The 18,367-nt window shown below is 36.4% G+C and overlaps 1 protein-coding gene across 1 annotated transcript in view; it reads left to right on the top strand.

Moving 5' to 3' along the window:
• The window catches only part of TAF4B (TATA-box binding protein associated factor 4b), a 134,992-nt gene that overhangs the window by 80,876 nt on the left and 35,749 nt on the right, over nucleotides 1-18,367 (top strand). The window contains exon 13 of the mRNA XM_046670814.1: nucleotides 4,804-4,860. Within this exon, the coding sequence (XP_046526770.1) occupies nucleotides 4,804-4,860 (57 nt within the window). The remainder of the gene's footprint in view (nucleotides 1-4,803; nucleotides 4,861-18,367) is intronic.

The raw sequence follows: 18,367 nt of genomic DNA, 5'->3' as shown, positions 1-18,367 counted from the left end.
CTCTTTTGTTCTCCTTTCTTTCAATTCAGAGGGTTTTTTTTGTATATTCACAAAGTTGTGCACCTATCATTCTCTAATTAGCCCTTTTCTGAACCGTTTGAAAGCAAGCTTCAGTTTCCTAAAGATTCTAGTACATATTTGCAAAAACAAGGACATTCTTCTGTACAACCCTGCAAGTCAGGACTTGAACAATACAACACAAACATCTAAACCACAGTCTCCGTTTAAATTTCACCAGCTGTCTCCACTCTTTTTCTTTCATGGTCCATTTTCCCATTCAGGAATATGTGTTTCATTCAGTTGCCATCTCTTGAGACTCCTTCAGTCAGATTTTCTCTTTTCTTTCATGTCTTTGACAGGTTTCAAGAGTATAGGCCTTACTTTCTGTAGGGTGACTCTCAATCTGGCTTCATCTGATATTTCCTCATGACTTAGGTCGTGCATTCATGGCAGGAATACAGAGAAAAGATGCTACATTCTTCTTAGCTGATCATATCAAAAGGCCGCCTTGATCACCTGGTCATGTGGGTGCCTATCAGTTCTTTCCATTTTAAATTTGCCATTTTCCCCTTTGTAATCAATTAGTTTTTCACAGGAAGGTATTCAAAGATTATACCAATATTTCATTCTTCATTAAACCTCCACATATCTACTTTGGCATCCATTGATGATGACCACCTGAATCAGCCACTTCTGTGGTGGTTGCCAGATGGGGATTCTTTATTCTTATCATCTCTTCTACATTTATTAGTACTCTACAATATGGAAGGGCTTTCCTTTCTCTCTTCTTCATTCATTCATGCATTCATGCATTTATTTATATTAGTGTGGGCTCATGGATTTCTATTTGATTCAATAGGTTGTAATCCATTACTTTCATTATTTATTTTGATGCCCAAATTGCTCCTGAATGGGAGACCCTTCCAACTAGCACTCTGACCTTTTGCATGTCCTTACTTTCTGGCACAAGATATTCCAGGCCCACGTTTTACTCTTCCTTCACCAGCCTTGGAATCAGCCATTTCTCCAAGGAACCCTGCATCATTTTTGTTGAGGATGATATCCAAAAACCAAGATTAGAACATATAGTGTGCTCTTTGCTAATGGGGTGTCATTACATGTAGGCTCTCTCAAATTGGCAAATCTAGGAAATATATGTATGGTGCATATATATGTACATGTGTGTAAATACACACAAACATACATTTGTAACTATTTCTTTATCTGTGTGTATATTATAAAACCATAAGTTTGTATGGATACCTCCAACTCCAATCAGTATCTTAGGGTTCTTTTTAGCCTTAACCTTTCCATGTTTATAAGTACTTTCTCCACATTCAGAAACTTGGCTTTCATTATCCTCAATATATTTACTTATGTCCTCAGTTTACTTATTTGATCAATGTAACTAATCTCCCAAACAGCCATGCTGGCTGACTCCTGTGTCTCCTACTCATATTACCCTTGCCCTCATTTCATTGCCCGTGTAATTGGTTGCATGCCCACTGGCCCCTGCCTTGGTGAGTCCCGCAACCCCCACATCACCCTGCATTGGCCACTGGTCTACACCTTCATGTGTCCCAACCCCCCACAGAGATGTGGTGCATCATAACCATTGTCAGTGTGCCACTTCCCGCTTTCCCACAGGCCCAGTCCCCATGCTGACCCTTCCTGCACTGGGAAGGGCAGCTGGCACAGGGAGATACTCTTCCTTGAGCCTTCAAGTATTATAAGCAAGCACACAGCCAATGTAATAAGGTGGTTTATTGGTATTTTATTTCCAATTACTATGCTGTTAACAAGATCATAAACTATTAAGTACTTGTTTAGTTATTACTGGATATAATGTTATACTTGCTCTCACTCTCTTTAGGCTGTTCCTTCTTTACCAGACTTCTAAATATTGGAGTGTCCCAGGTTTCAGTCCTAGGTCTTGTTCTCTGTCTGCATTTCCTCTTACATTTATATTTCCAACTCAGTTTACATTGTGGAACTCTGGACTCATATAGCTAACTGCCTGCTTGCAATTTCCAGTCCATTGGCCAATAGGCACCTCAAATTTAATGTGTCCAAAAGAATTCCTGATCTTCCTCCCTCTTCAAAATACGTTTTACTCTTATAGGTTTTCCTAACTCAGTAAATGATGCCATTATTCGCCCAGATGTTCAAACCAAAAAACCTAGGAGTTATTTTTAACTCCTTTTCTCTCCTCACATCCGTTCACTTCCTATTCTGTTTCCAAAATGTATCCTTCTTCTTCTCTTCATCACCATTGTCACCACTCCAGTTTAAGTTATCTTTCACTTGGACTTTTATAATGTCTTCTAACTAATCTCCTTTTCTTTCTACCCTCCATTTTTCATATTATTTTCAGTATAATATTTTCATAACAAGTCATGTGTGTCTCTGTTCCTTAAAAGCCTTCAGTGGCTTTCCCTTATACTTAAAATAAAACCAAATTTTAGAAAGCCTTATATGATCTGGCACTCACCTCCCTCTCTGAGCTCGCCTCATATCACTCCCTTCTTCACTCACTCTGCTGCACTCACGCTGGCCTTTCCATGCGGGTGCCAAGCTTGTATCCTAGACTATAAATTAGGCATCTAAAGCTGACCAGTAAGTTCCCTTCCCCTAAATCTGCTCCAGTCTTTATCCTCTCAAGGTTGGAATTATCATCCTACCAGCTGCTTAAGCAGGAACTTGATTTCTCTCTCTAATTCATACCCTATATCCAATCCATCAATAAATCTGATTGGCTCTACCTCCAAAATATATTTTGAATCTAATCACTTATCGTCTTCTCTACTATGGCACTAGGCCAAGCTGCCCTCATCTTTTTCCCAGTCTTGTACTCAGAACAGTTTTTAGAACAGTCTCCTGATTGCTCTGTGTGCCTGGGCCTCCAATCTTTGGTCTCTACGTAGTACCCAGCGTGATCTTTCGAAGGTGTCATATCAGTGGCATTTCACTCCAGTTCTCCAAACCCTCCTTTAATTAGAATTAAACCCCATCTCCTTATCATGGCCTACAAGGCAACACCTCACCTCCGATTTACCTCCTTCAACTTGTCTCTATGCTCCACCCACACGGGCCTTCTTTCTTTCCTCAGGTATGCCGACTTTGTTCTCAGTTTAGGGCTTTGGCAATTCCTGTGCCTTCTGCTTGGAGTGTTCTTCCCCCAGGTCTTTGCCTGGCTACCTCCTTCTTGTCATTCAGATCTCTACTCAAATGTCACTCCTCACAGATGTCTTTTCTCCCATCCTAGCTAAAGAAGTACCCTCCCCCTTCCTTTCCATCACATTATCCTGTTTTATTTTCTTTATAGCACTTATTACTATCAGTAATTATTTGTTTTTATTTTTTCTCCATTATAAATGTTTTATGTATCATAAGTGTTTAATTTTTATAAAATTGTTTGTTTTACTATTTTTTTCTTAAAATGTAGGTTACTTGAAAGCAGAGACTTTGTCTTCTTATTTCATTTATGTATCTCCAAGGCCTAGAACAGTGGCACGCAGAGTAGAATTTGTACTATGGGTAATCAGTAAATATTGGTTGACTGACGAAGACTTGATACTCTGACGCGCCCATTTTATACTTTGGCGGAAAATCTGGATACATACATACATATACACATGCACATGTATTTTTATATAAATGCACATATACTCATTCTCTCCTAATACTATAGGTGGAATAACAAAGGAGTTTGTCTTAGTTTGGGCTGAAGTGGAGTTGTTTTAGTAGATTGGGGACAAAATGCAGAAAAAAATTACTGGAAGAATTTTATGTAGGTATTTAATTAAGGTGTTTAAAATTAGAAGACTCTCTTAAGTCTAAGAAAGTCTCTTTCTTGTATTTTTCTTTAACAAAAGCACTGATAAATCAGTAAACGTAGCAAATAAATGTAGTACATAGGAAAATACTTTTAGTTTTTATTTTGTTAGCTACCTTTAGTTAGGTGATTTGCATTTTATAGAACAAGTATTCAGATTTATAAGGAGTTAAATAACCTGGTTAGAATGAGAAAAAGGATACACCTATCCTAAGCGTATTTTTCAGTGGACAAATGTTCATGGTGCCGGAAATAAAGTTTCTTACTATTTGTTCCATCATAGCATTACATATGGAGGATGGCTCTCTTCTTATAGCAATCCTGTAAGATTGTTCATTTGTGGAATGTTAAAATGAATCCGTATGAAAAGCAACATTCAGTAAACATTTATTGAATATTTACTTGTGCACAGCATTCTGTCAAGTGCTATAGAGGGCCCAAAGAGGCTAAGATACTCTAATGAAAACATTGGGATGTATTTCCTACTTAATTTTTTTAATTACACTTTTGAAGCGAGAGAGGTTTGGTTCAAGATTAGTCAGCTTCTTGATTTGAATAGTCCTTGAAAAACCATGTTTTTCCAAAATGGCTTCACCTGAAGGTTAGCCAGTATTGATTATTTTCATTCATTTGAGCCAACGATTATCCTTCTTTTCTTTTCCTTCATCTGTACCATCCGTGTTTTAGTTTTAGTGTTCCAGCAAGAACAACGTCATGCCTCAACTGGACCTGACTGACATTGTTAGCGTCATTTTCAGTCTAAGCTTCCTTCAGGCTAGAACTGCAGCAGCCGCGATGATGAGAGGGAGGGGGCGGAAGGGAGCGTGCGCCAGACTGGATTGAGGCATTTTCCCCTGGAGCTAAGGTTTTCAATCACCAGAGAAAATTGTCATTTATTAAATATTTAACGGCAAGTATGGTGTTTAGATGCTAGTAATTTCTATTACAATTTTCTTTTCCTTTGATAGAGTCGTTCCAATAAAGAAGATCCAGAACAGCTGAGATTAAAGCAGAAAGCCAAAGAGGTAGGACTTTCAAGTTACCATGCTTGTCTTTGTGTTGGAGGGAAGGTTGGCAGCTCTCTCCTGGCAATTAGGTCAGGGTTTATTTTGCTGTTGCATACCATTTGCAGAAGCCTTGGGGAAGGACAGGAACTGCTGAAGGCAAGGGCAGTACTTCAAATGAGGTCAATGAGTTATGTGCTCTCTTTTTAAAATTTATTTTCAAGGCTTACGCCTGTCTAGAAATGGCTCTTTGTAAACTACAGCAGTATACTTGGAGGAATATAATGTGGGATTAAAAAAAAAAGGAAACTTCTGAGATTTAGCATCTGGGACTGTACAATAGGCTACATTTTTCCAGGGTAATTGTTCGTTTTGTAAATCTGATACTGCTTATAATTCTTTGGCTGGGAGGCGGTACTGGGATTTAGTTTTAAATGGAAAACGCCTCTGGCTTTTAATTTTCTGGGCCCAGCAGTTTTCTGTTCTGGAATGGAGCCCTTGTTTCACACAGTTCATGTTTAGCTGCAGGGGTTTTAGTTTATAGCTTAGACTGGTTAAGCTTTTACTCCCAGAGGCCTCTGCATAGCAACTGTAGAAATCAACAAATAAGTTCATTTATGTCTGCAGCCTTCTCTCAGTAGCTGACTTTTTACATTTCCCAATATCCATTTCCTGACTTTTCTAGCCCCAGAGAAAAAAGCTCCACTAATTGGAGCTTATTTTAATTGAGCCTTAATATTGGATCTCACTGGAGTTGCCCCCAGAGCTGCTGAGAACAGAAGGAAATGAAAGTACCTAAGGTTGAAGATGTGGTGTGTATATGGGTGTGTGTGTGAAATTTTTCACTTGACCTACAGACTCTTTTCCCTGCTGAATAAATCATCAAGCCTGTTCACATTTCTGATTAAGGATCTGACAGCAGACGATAATAAAGACAATTGAGGTGTGAGACGTGTGATATGGAGCTGAAGAAATTGGTTTCTATAGTTACTTGACTGATTTCATGCAATTTTTAAGGATCTTTGTGCTAAATAAGAGTGATTTCCTGAGCAACCTTTTTCCTTAACTGTGCCTCCTGAACTATGAAATTTGTTGTTGCTTAACATTGCTGCACTCGGCTCCTAGGTGCCAGCAGCAGCAGGTTATTTATGAATGTTTTAAAGGCCCTTATTGTTTGGATTAATGTAGGAGCTGAGGCAAAACAAATGGAAATCTAGTAAGATTCTTACAATCAGTGTGGTGTGTTTTCACTGAAATAGAGAAGGAAAATACATGAACTCTGGATGGAGGGGTTCCTGGATTGGGATGAGGAGAACTGGAAAAGGAGAACATGGAAAAGGATTGAAACCAGAAACATTTTATTTCAACAACAAAAAATTTCTCGTACTCTTTTCTTTCCAGTGGAAAATTTACCTAAAAATATTATCTAAAAAAATTAATATCAGAGCTATACCTATAATCCTCTTCAGGCAAGCTTGGCTTAATGACAGATTATTTGGGATGGGCAGCCTCTTGTTGGTCTGAATCCTGGGTATCCTTCTTTATTTTAGTTAAGGACTGATTAGATGCTTATCTTACTTTCTTCTAATTCTACCCACTTTTTGGAAAATATATATCAGAAAGCTTACCCTTTCATCCTTAAAGATCTTATCCTGTCTGTTCCTCCTTCACAAACCTTCATATTTGTCTGGATCGTAGATTAATTTTTCCTTCAGGTTTGTATGGGATAATTTTGCTTATTTGGTTGGTTGGGTTTTCTTTTAATATTGTGTTAAGTATTCTCTGAGGGATGAATAGGTAGACAAGGTTTTTCAAAGAAAATTGTAAATGCAAAAAAAAATACCTCTCTTAATGAGAGCAGGTGGTAGCAAATCTGTTTGGGTTTTTTCCCATTCTTTTTGCACTTCCGTTTATTTCTTTTTCCTAGCAAGATTAAAAGGACTATATAATTTCTTTCCAAGGTTTCTTTCTTCTGAAGAGTTTCTAGTTGCTTCCTATCCTAAATCCTCTTTGATTTAAAAAAAAAAAATCAACTACACTGGACCCGTTCTAAGAACTGAGCCATTCTGTATTAGTTGCAAATGTTTGATGAAAATAAAATGTTGTCGTTATTGTCATCCCCTTGACCCCTAGAGCTCTTAATAACTTTAATATTCTACGGAACTGTAATTTACATTCAAACACACAGGAATCCTGTATTTTGTTTGGTTGCAAAAATCATTGACCCTATCTATACAGAGTTGAATTGTTCTCTTTACAGTAATCTGTAAGGTTATCAGTTGGAATATGCCAATTGTTATCATACTGGTATAAACTATAAAGCTTTGGTTTGTGATTTTTTTGGAATTTGGCTGTCTGGGAAGTTTTCTTTGTTCGCTTGTGAAAATTAGCACAGATTCCTTACAGTTCCTCAGTTTAGAGCTACTGTACTTTCCTTTTCCAGGTAACTACCTACCTACCAAACTGGTCATAGGAAATAGATTAATGACAATATCTTATGACTGTAGAACTCTGAAGAACTATTTAGAGAAATTGTCGGCTTTCTTGATCCTAGGAAATGTTTCAGCAATGATGTTTGTCATAAATATTAAATCACAACTTGGATCCCCTTCATGTATAATCTTTTAATCCATGGTTGCTTTCACCTGTTAAGGACTAGAGTTTTGATCTTGATCGTATCTCCTGTGGCTTATCTTCTGACACAGTTTTAGAGTCCTTACTTCTTTGCATTCTGGGTGTAAGGAGAAACTGTTAAATTGGACACATTTTTAATAAAGGTATCTAATAATTTCTTTTCATCCTTCATATTGACTTCTTCCAATTTTGTCATTCTCATTTGGTGCTTAAAAAAAAAAAGGCTGCCTTTGGGTTTGCCTCCAGCCTAGTCTCAATCCATTGACGTGGCTCCTGCTGCATGCTGTTCTTATTCACCTGACAGGTTATCTGTCTATTTGAAAACCTTGTTGTTGTCTGGCTAAAGTGTCTGTGGATATTCCTGTAGTTCAAGCATTTTAGTTTAAACTTTGGGGCTGTCTTTTTCCATTTTTCTGGTTTTGCCTGAAAAAACAAATTTAGTAAGTGTTCTCTCTCTGTTATAACTTTATATTTTAAATTTTGACCCTTAAATTCTGATTTTTTTTTCATTTTCCTAAATACTTTTCCTAAAATGTAAGTACTGACATTCTTCCATTTCGCTATCTATTTGTGAAAGGTTTTAAATAGATTACTAATTGCCAAATTCTAACTTCAAACAAGTGGGCGCATCTTTGTTTAATGCAGCTGCAGACTTGTCTGAAATGTGTGCTGTGTCCCCTAGATTACCATCTAGGCTTCAGTGCTTTCCTTTCTTACCAGATCATCCAGAATTCTGTGGAGCAAGCCATCTGACCTTGGAGTTCAAACATCCTGATTCCTTAAACATTTGTTATATATATTGTGACCCTTATTTCCTTTTGAATATCTTCTTTCTCCTTTGGGAAATGTGAGTTCAGTGCATCTGTGCAGAGTGAGACAAAGAATTCATTTACTTTCTTTTTAACAATTCCTAGCATTCCCACTTTCATTTGTTATCAGACAATAGAAGAAAGAAAAAGGAATGCAAGACATGTACCTGCTGGCACATTAGCTTCACAGTGCAACCTGTAGAAACTGGACAAAAGCATAAGTATTAAATGATTAACATTCATAACAGATTAGAAAACCTGTACCATGAAGTATTTAGGATTTTTGTTTATAGGAAAATATAGGATATAAAAACTATAAGTAGTATAATTCTTCACAAAGCATTATTGTGCAAGAAATAGAATGCTGAATCATAAGTCTCGTTACTGATTAGAAGATATATTATTTGGGTACAAGAAAGGCAAGGGATATTTTAAAAGATAGGGAGTTATTGAAATGTGATAGTTAAGGCTAAGAATTAAATTATAGCAATTTGTATTTAAAGTTTATGCTAGTTCTGCATGAGCCAAAACTCTGAACAGGGCAAAATGAAATTTGTCATTAAAAGTACATTCAAACAATCAAATTAATACAGTATGGAGAAGATGTTCTTAAAGTGAAAAGTTATGAAGAGCTTGTGTACATAGCAGAGAAACAGATATAAATGTTTCAAAGCATTGATCGTCTGGACACTGGTTCTCAGACTTTAGCATGCATGAGAATTATCTGGAGGGCTTGTTAGAATACAGATTGCTGGGCCCTCCCCACAGAGTTTATGATATACTAGGTCTGTGTGAGGCCTGAGAATTTGCATTTCCAACAAATTTGCAGGTTATTCTGCTATTGCTGCTTGCTGCTTTGGAGATCACACTTAGAACCGTTGGTCTAGGAGGAGGAAGAAGCAGGTCTTTAAAATCCATCACTTTTATTTTCCCACTGAGTAAATGGTCATAGAAGGTTCAACAAAATACTGTGATTTGAGAATCTAAGAGTTGGCATCTCTAACTGGGGTAGTTCATTTACCATTTAGTTACCATTCAGTAGGCTCTCTCTTGGAACCAGGCAAGCTACAGTAAGTTTTTTTTTTAGGATATTTTCACAAGAGACCCCTATAGGTTGTATCTCTTAATTGGTGTACCTTACATAGAAAGGACAATATTTTATTTAGAGCTTTTTATCAGAAGGTTGCATGCATTGTTAATTTTGAAGTATAGGATCTGTGCGTCTTGAGAGACATATTACCCTTTTGGCAGAAGAGGTGCATATTTTAAAAGAACTAGCATTGAACTAGAAGTCAGGAGTCTTGGATTCTAGATTCAGCCATGGAGTCCACTATTATTTAGATCTCACTTTGGAGAAGTTACTTCCCCTCTTTGAACTTACCCCAGTTTCTTGTATTTAAAATGAATGTAACAAGACATGCTCCGCTTAGGTAACACAGCTGTCATAATTTAGGGAAAGGTGATGTATAAGGAAAAACCAGTAGCTTAAACCCCTTTGCCATAGAAACATTTAAGGCAAATGCTATCAAGCTCTTAAACATAAGCTTGAGATTGACCGTGGATATGTTAGATGTTTTTTCTTCCGGAGGTCTGGAAAGAAGGTTGAGAAGAAAAAACAACGTAGAGGTGAGGGGCCAACCCAGTGGCATAGTGGTTAAGTTTCCATGCTCCGCTTCAGTGGCCCAGAGTTAATGAGTTTGGATCCTGGGCATGGACCTACATACCGCTCATGAAGCCATGTTGTGGCAGCATCCCACATACAAAATAGAGGAAGATTGGCACAGATGTTAGCTCAGGGCCAATCTTCCTAACCAAAAAAAAAAAAAAAGAAGAAGAAGAAGAATGTGAGGACCAGCCCTGTGCTTTGGTTCATGCGCTCTACTTTGGTGGCTCAGGGTTTGCCAGTTTGGATCCTGGGCACGGACCTCTCATCAAGCCATTCTATGGTGGCATCTCACATAGAGGAACTAAAATGACCTACAACTAGGTTGTACAACTAACTATGTACTGGGGCTTTGGGGAGGAAAAAAAATAATGTAAGGGTGAGAACTGGGGGAAAAAGTTTTATAATCCAATAGGAATACAGTGCATTATATTTGTTTTAAAAAATACATAAATCAAGTATTATGTTTAAATGTAAGGGAGAAAGTATCTAATTGAGATTATGTGGAATACGCTATTTTACTGAAAGAGAGGGATGGATTAGAAGGGCTGACTTGAAGACATTAGAGCATACATTTCAAATTCCAAGTATCTCAGGTGTTGTGGACAGTGTCCTAATATCATAAGAACTATCTTAGTGAATAGGAGAAAAAAATAATCAGACCCTGTACTGTTTGATTTGGTGGAATGCCTGCCTAATAATTGTCTTTAAGGGTTTGAAAAGGATCCTATGTTTCTCTTGTGGTATCCTTAAATTTTAGGTGAAGTAGGGGTGGTGATGTTTTTGTAACTTGCTCTTTGGTTCCCTCGGTTTAACATTCTTCTGTTTATAGGATTTGGTGTGGTGGTGTTTGCTTGTTTTGTAGTATATTATTTTAGGATTTAACCTTCTTTCTTTAGTAAATTGCAGTAATTCAGAAGTGATTATAAGCATTGTTGAGAATTTTAGAGTTTGTTTAATTAATTTTTCCAGATCTAAAATTTTATTTAAGTTTTTACTATGTAAAAGGTGTCTATTGTTTGGTTGTAGGGGTTTTTGTTGTCTCTATGTACGCTTAACTTTCATTGTGAAATCTAGGCAGGACATTATTCTTAATTCTTTATAGGCTGAATTCAAAACCTGGTAGTGTACTTTATTTCTTTAGATTCTTTCAAACATTCCTGTTTGGTGGCATTAGCTATTTTCATTGCTACTAATGTGTTTATTGTTGGACAGCACCCACCCTAAGCTTTAGGAGAGACCTTAACTTACCTCTCAACTCTTTCCTTTGCTTTATACCATTTTGTCACTTTCCAAAAGTTTGTAGCAAAATCAGACTGAAGATGACACCACTTCAATTTTTTGGATCATTTGTTATGAAGGACGGCTCTGCTGTCCTGTTTTGTACTTTCTGTGCCTGCATTTTTTTTATATCTTTCATTCCTTAAATACAAAAAACCCCCACATTTTTTTATTTCCCATGCTATCAGTGTCATAATTATCTAGATAATTTAGTCCTTCCTGTTTAATATGTCACTGTATCTGTCAGGAAATTGGCTATGTAACACTTGGCTTATTCATTCTTCAGCTAGATCCTCTGATTCTGCCTAAGCTTTTGGTTTCTGTTTTCATTAATTTTTATTTTTTCACAATTTTGTTCTTGAAAATTATGTGCCTAGCATTGAGAAATAACTCTGAGATCTTGTGTGATCTTTGAGGTAATCTATTAACGTGTTTTGGATCTTGATTAAAGTCAGTACTACCATAGTTGTACTTAAAAATGAACAGAGTCAAATACTAAACACCAAGGATAAAATAATCTTCAATTACTGTTGCCCTGTTGCTCTTGAAGGCACTGACTTGAATTTTAGGGGACCTCTATTTGATGTTAGAGACTGTGATAAGGGAAATGAAGGCTTCTGCCTTTGTTCATTGGCCATAAAGAAAAGAATGAGGATACTCTTAAAGAGAACCTGCCAAGCCTGTTAGGTCCTTTTGGACCAAGATATGTGTCACTGGCATAGGTGATCAAGCAAGCTTAGGTTGTATAAAACAAAGGCTAGTAGGAATAAAATATAACAGAAACCTGTTGTCAGAATTCTGGTTAAACTCTAGCTTTTAAGGGTTCCAGGTAAGATAGAGTAAAAAACCTCCATACTGTCTCTCACCCTGAATACTGCTGTAAAGCCTGGATAGATTGCATGGAGCAGCTGTTTGAAGGCCTTTGCAAGTAAATAGTAGACAAATTGGGGGGAAAGATGAGAATTCAAAATACCACTGAACCAGCAATGAGGTTGCTATCCCTCTCCCACTTTTGTAACCCAGTTCTTCTTGATGCTTGACCCTCGACATAGACACAGTCACAGAAACGTGTGGCAAAAAAGAATAACTAAAACCCCAGCTTTCTGGCTGGAGGACAAAAAGAGGAGCCCCAGGGAATCAGAAATCACTGGGAAGATTATAGAAAGGGAGGAGATCAGAAAAGCAACCCCATATTATTACTTTAAACTCCTAGGCCCACTCTTGAGCTACACATTTATCACGTGACTCTGATTCTGATCAGCATACCAAAGACTTTAAGATTTGAACTAATAGATGACTGCCAAGTCCTAGACTGACCACTGAGTGGTACACCTTTGGGACAGATCCGAATAGCACTACAAAGACTTTCAAAACTGAACTGACATTGGAGGCACAGTCCACAGAAGTGATGTTGGAACTTGTGGCCTAAACGTAACTGACCTATTTTGCATACTAAAACAAAACATTCTTCAAAGGATTTAAAGAAGACCCGAAGTCTTAAAACACAATATTCAAAACATTCAGGATACTATCCAGAGTTACTTGGCATGAAGAACCAGGAACATCTCAAGTTGCTTGGGAAGAGACAATCAACAGATCCCAACCCCAAGATGACACAAATGTTAGAGTTATCTGACAAGCACTTTCAAGTAACTACCATAAAAATGCTCCAAGAAGCAATTGCAAACCCTCTTGAAATAACTGGAAAGATAGAAAGTCCCAGCAAAGAAGTAAAAGATATCAAGTTCTAAAATTTCCACTTTAGAACTGAAAATGACAATAACCAAAATAAAACACTCATTGGATGGGCTGGATAGCAGAAAAGAGATGACAGAGGAAAGAGTCAATGAAGATGGATAAATAGAATTTATCTAATCTGAACAACAGAGGAAAATAGATCAAAAAGAGATAAAAATTAAAAAGAAAAAAACCTCCTCAGAGATCTGTGGGGCAATGACCAAAACTCTGGCATTCATGTTATTTAAGTCTCAGAAGAGGAGTGAGATGGTAAAAATATATTTGAAAAAATGATGGCTAAAAATACCTCCAAATTTAGAGAAAGACATAAACCTAAAGATTCCAGAAGATTGGTGAACCTCCAAACAGGATAATTTTAAAGAAACTCAGTCTCAGTCACATCATAATCTCAGAAAACTAAAAATAGAGGAAAAAAATCTTGAAACTAGCTAGAGAAAAGGATACTTTCCATTAGGGGAGCAACAGTTCAAATGATTGTAGATTTACCGTCAGAAACCATAGAGACCAGAAAAAAGTAGCAAAATATTTTTAAAGTACTAGAAGAACTGTCAACCAACCCAGAATTCTATATCCAGTGAAAATATTCTGTAGGAATGAAGGTGAAATAAAGACGTTCTCAGATAAAGGAACAAGAATAGAATCTGTTGCCAGCAGTCGTGCTCTAAAAGAATTACTTAAGGAAGTTCTTCAGAATCAACTGAAATGATACCAAAGGGAAAAGTTAAACATCAGGAATGAAGAAAGAGTAGTAGAAATGGTATAATAGACTATTCTTCTGCTTTTGAGTTTTTTAAATATGTTTAATTGAAAGCAAAAATTATAACATTGTCAGATATCTTCAATGCATGTATATGTAATGTAAAAAATAACTTACAAAGTATGGAGAGTAAAAGGAAATACATAGGTAAGGTCTGTATTCCTCTTGAAGTGGTAAAATATTGATTCCAAGTAGACTGAAAATTTAAGTATGTATATTGTAATCTCTAGAGTCACCACTAAAATTAAAAAAAAAAACTATATAGACATATAGTAAAAAACAATAGATAAATTAAAATGAAATATTAAAAGTTTTCAAATAACCCTAAAGAAGTAGGAAAGGGTAAACAAAGAAATCAAAAGCAGAGGAAGCAAACAGAAAACAAATAATAAAATTGTAGGCTTAAATCCAAACTTATCTAAGTCATTATATTAAGTATAAATTATCTGAATCTACCAATTGAAAGACAGAGATTGTCAGAGTATATATAAAACTATGACTGAACTGTACTTGTCTACAGGAAACTCACTTCAAATGTAATGACACAGGTAAGTTTAAGGATGGGGAAAAATGCTCATGTTAGAAAAGAAGAGAGGTCTCAAATCAATAATCGAAGCTTTTACCTTAAGAAACTGGAAAAAGAAAAGTGGTATACACCCAAAGTAAAGCAGGGGAATAACAAAGGTAAAAGCAGAAATCAATGACTTTGAAAACAGAATGGGAAAAATAGAGAAAATTGATAAAACTGAAAGCTTGTTCTTGGGTCAACAAAATTGATAAATCTCTGGGAAGACTGAGAAAGGATAAAAAAGAATATGTAAATCACCAATATCAAGACAGAAAAGATGGGAAATTGCTACAGATGCTGCAGGTGTCAAAAGGATAAGAAAGGAATACAATGAACAACTATGCAAATAGTTTGACAACTTAGAGGAAATGACCAATTTCTTTTCCTTTTTCTCCCCCCCCTTTTGGTGAGGAAGATTCATCCTAAGCTAACATCCATTGCCAGTCTTCCTCCTTATTTTTTTTTTTGCTTGAGGAAGATTAGCCCTGAGCTAACATCTGTGCCAGTCTTCCTCTACTTTGTCTGTGGGATGCCTCCACAGCATGACTGATGAGTGGAGTAGGTCTGCACCTGGGATGCAAACCCATGAACCTGGGCCACCAAAGCAGAGCTCACGGAACTTTAACCACTCAGCCACAGACCAGCCCCAACCAATTTCTTGAAAAGCACAAACTTAGCCGAGATGAAGTAGATAACCCAATAGTTCTGTAATTATTAAATAAATTGAATTTATGGTTAAAACCTTTCAATGAAGAAATCTCTAGGTGCAGATCGTTTTACTTAGTAAATTCTCCCAGACATTTACAGGATTAATACCACTTCTACACAGTCTCTTCCAGAAAATAGAAGAGAGAGAAACTCTTCCAGTTCATCTTATGAGGCAGCATTACCCTGATACCAAAGCCAGAAAAACATTACAAAAGAAAACTGTAAACCAGTATCTCTCATGAACATAGATGTAAACATCTTCAATAAAATATTAACAAATCAAATCTAGCAATATGTAAAAATAATACTATATCATGACCAAGTGGAGTTTACCCCGGGAATGCAAACCTTGTTTAATATTTAAAAATCAGTCAATATAATCAACCATATTAACAGCCTAAGAAAGAAAGACCATGTGATCATATCAGTTGATGCAGAAATACATTTGACAGATTTCAACATCCATTAATACTAAAAACTCTCAGAAATCTAGGAATACAAGAAACTTCTTCAGTCTTATCAAGGGCAGCTGTTAAAACCCTACCACTAATATCATTCTTAATGGTGAAAAGACTGCTTTCTTCCAAAGATGAGAAAAAAAGCAAGGATGTCTGCTTTTGTCACTATTATTTAACTTTACATTGCTAGTACAATAAGGCAAGAAAAAGAAATAAAAGGCATATAGATTGGAAAGGGAGAAATTAAACAGCATGTTCTTTTGTTCTCTTAACTGTCTGTTACAGAACAAAAGTTTTTAATTTTTATGAAGTCCATTTTTTCACCCCTTGCTGGGCCCCAAGTCATGAAGATTTTCTCTTATGCTTTTTACTAGAAGCTTATAAATTAAGTTTTGAGTTAATTTTGTATTAAGGTGTGAGGTTAAAGGTCAATATTCATTTTTTTTGCATGTGGACGTCCAGTTGCTTCCACATTTGTTGAAAAGACTATGCTTTCTCAATTAAATTGTTTTCCACCCTGGTCAAAAATCAATTGGCCATATTTATGTGGATCATTTCTCCATCCTCTATTCTGTCTCAGTAATTGATATCCCTTTGTCAATACTTTATAATTTTGATTACTGTAGCTTTATATAAGTAATTTTTTCTTTTTTTTGCTTTTTCTTCCCAAATCTCCCCAGTACGTAGTTCTATATTTTAGTTTGGGTCCTTCTAGTTGTGGCACATGGGATGCCACCTCAACACGGCCTGACAAGCAGTGCCATGTCCACGCCCAGGATCCGAAGCAGAGAAACCCTGGGCAGCCAAAGCGGAGCGCACGGACTTAACCCCTCGCCTATGGGGCCAGGGTCCCAAAGTAATTCTTAAAATTGCATGATGTAACTCTTCCAATTTTGTTCCTTTTTTTCACATCGATTTAGCTCTTCTAATCCTTTGCCTTTCCATATAAATTTTAGAATCAACTTATACATATCTAAAAAAATTTTATTGGAATTATGTTAAATCTATAGATGAATTTCAAGAGGATTGAAATCTTTACTATATTGAGTCTTGCAGTCCATGAAGACAGTATGTCCCTCCATTTATCTATGTTTTCTTTTATTTCTTTCATTTGTGTTTTGTGGTTCATAGCATACAAATACCTGCACCTATTAGATTTATACCTAAGTATTTCATTTTAGGGAGAGCTATTAGGGAGGCATTTTTTAAAATCTAAATTTCTGATGGTACCTTAATGGTATTTAGAAATATGATTATTGTGTTTGTTGACCTTGCATCTGGCAACCTTGCTAAACTCATTTGTTAGTCCTAGGAGAATTTTGGTTTTTGTTTTTTTGTAGCTAACTTGAGGTTTTCTGGTAGATAATCATGTCATTTGCAATCCTCTTTCCACCAGCAAGCCTCTAACTCGATGGCTGACTGTTTTTACCCAACTGAGCTTACGTTTCTTCACCTACTATGTATGGCAAATCTGCATTAATGCCAGAACGTTCTCCTCTTCCAGTTAAAAATGCCTAGGATTTTTTTTGAGGAAGATTAGCCCTGAGCTAACTGCTGCCAATCCTCCTCTTTTTGCTGAGGAAGACTGGCCCTGCGCTAATATCTGTGCCCGTCTTCCTCTACTTTATATGTGGGAAGCCCACCACAGCATGGCTTGCTAAGCAGTGCCATGTCTGCATCCGGGATCCGAACCAGCAAACCCTGGGCCACTGAAGCGGAACGTAAAAATGCCTAGTTTTTCTGTATTGTGCTGGCCAAGATACGTTGTTTTTGAGAAAGTTTGTTTTAAATACAGGGCCAACCAAAACTATGGTCAATTCCCATTTTTGTTAGAGTTTTGCAACATTTTTGAAAACTCGTGTGTGAGATTTCAGAAAACCAAAGTATAATTTGCAGAGTAGGAGAAAATGTTATACTATGTAGGTAGGAGACTTGATGACAGACGTCAATTTCAAAACTTTTTATTTGGTATGACTATCTGGCACATGCCATTTATCTACAGAGAAAGACTTTAAAATATAGCTTGTTGTTTGATTTGTGCTGGAGGGTAGATTACCTAAAATTGTATTTTGTCACCTAGAAATTCTGGATTATAATATATCAGACTCTAAAACTACGTATTTTATTTAAAAGACCAGCATCAACAAAAGATAGTTTACAACTCCTGGAAATAATTGTCTAGCAATTTATATATAAGTAAGCACAATTTAAAAGAAGGATTTCTCCCTGTAATTTGTGGAGCAAATGGAAAATGGCTCTTAGTTCATTTTCTTTAGTTAAGTGTTTTCTGCTTTACTAAATGCTCAGTTACCTATGGCTTATTCTCTGTCTTTCCTGTAATGTTAAAATAATCTCAAGTGATCTTTACTTTGTATCTCCTTGAGACTGCCTCTTTTACCACAAGCTGTTTCCTATTTTCATCCTGTTCTTAATATCTTAAAAATTTGGTTAGTGCTCTTTTAACAGAATATTCTCAGTATATAGATAGCGTTCCTCAACAGGTTACTTTCAGTTGACTCTCTTGGAGTCCGATCTTCTTTGAATATTTGCCTAGCAACCAGTGCCAGGTGCTTTCCTCTTTCCCCTTTGTATTAATAAGATTTTGATGGGATTTTAACATTTGTCCTCTTCTGGAAAAGCTTAAGGACCTGTACAGTAATATTTTATTTTGATTTCCTCACCTTGTTTTTTTTTTTTTTTAAAGAATAGCATTTGACCTTACCTGCCTTGCTGAAATGATGCTATGTTTCATGCATTTATTTTCCACTTTTAATGTCTTATTTATCTGCCTTTTAATGGAGCATCTTTCATGAGTACCCCTGTATACTTTAGTAGCCACTTCATAAAAAATTGTGCCTCGTATATTTGGGCATTCTGGGTTAAGTATGACAA

Source organism: Equus quagga, chromosome 9 (genome assembly GCF_021613505.1).
Source record: "Equus quagga isolate Etosha38 chromosome 9, UCLA_HA_Equagga_1.0, whole genome shotgun sequence".
Lineage (NCBI taxonomy): Eukaryota > Metazoa > Chordata > Mammalia > Perissodactyla > Equidae > Equus > Equus quagga.
This window is presented reverse-complemented; position numbering and strand designations above follow the sequence as displayed.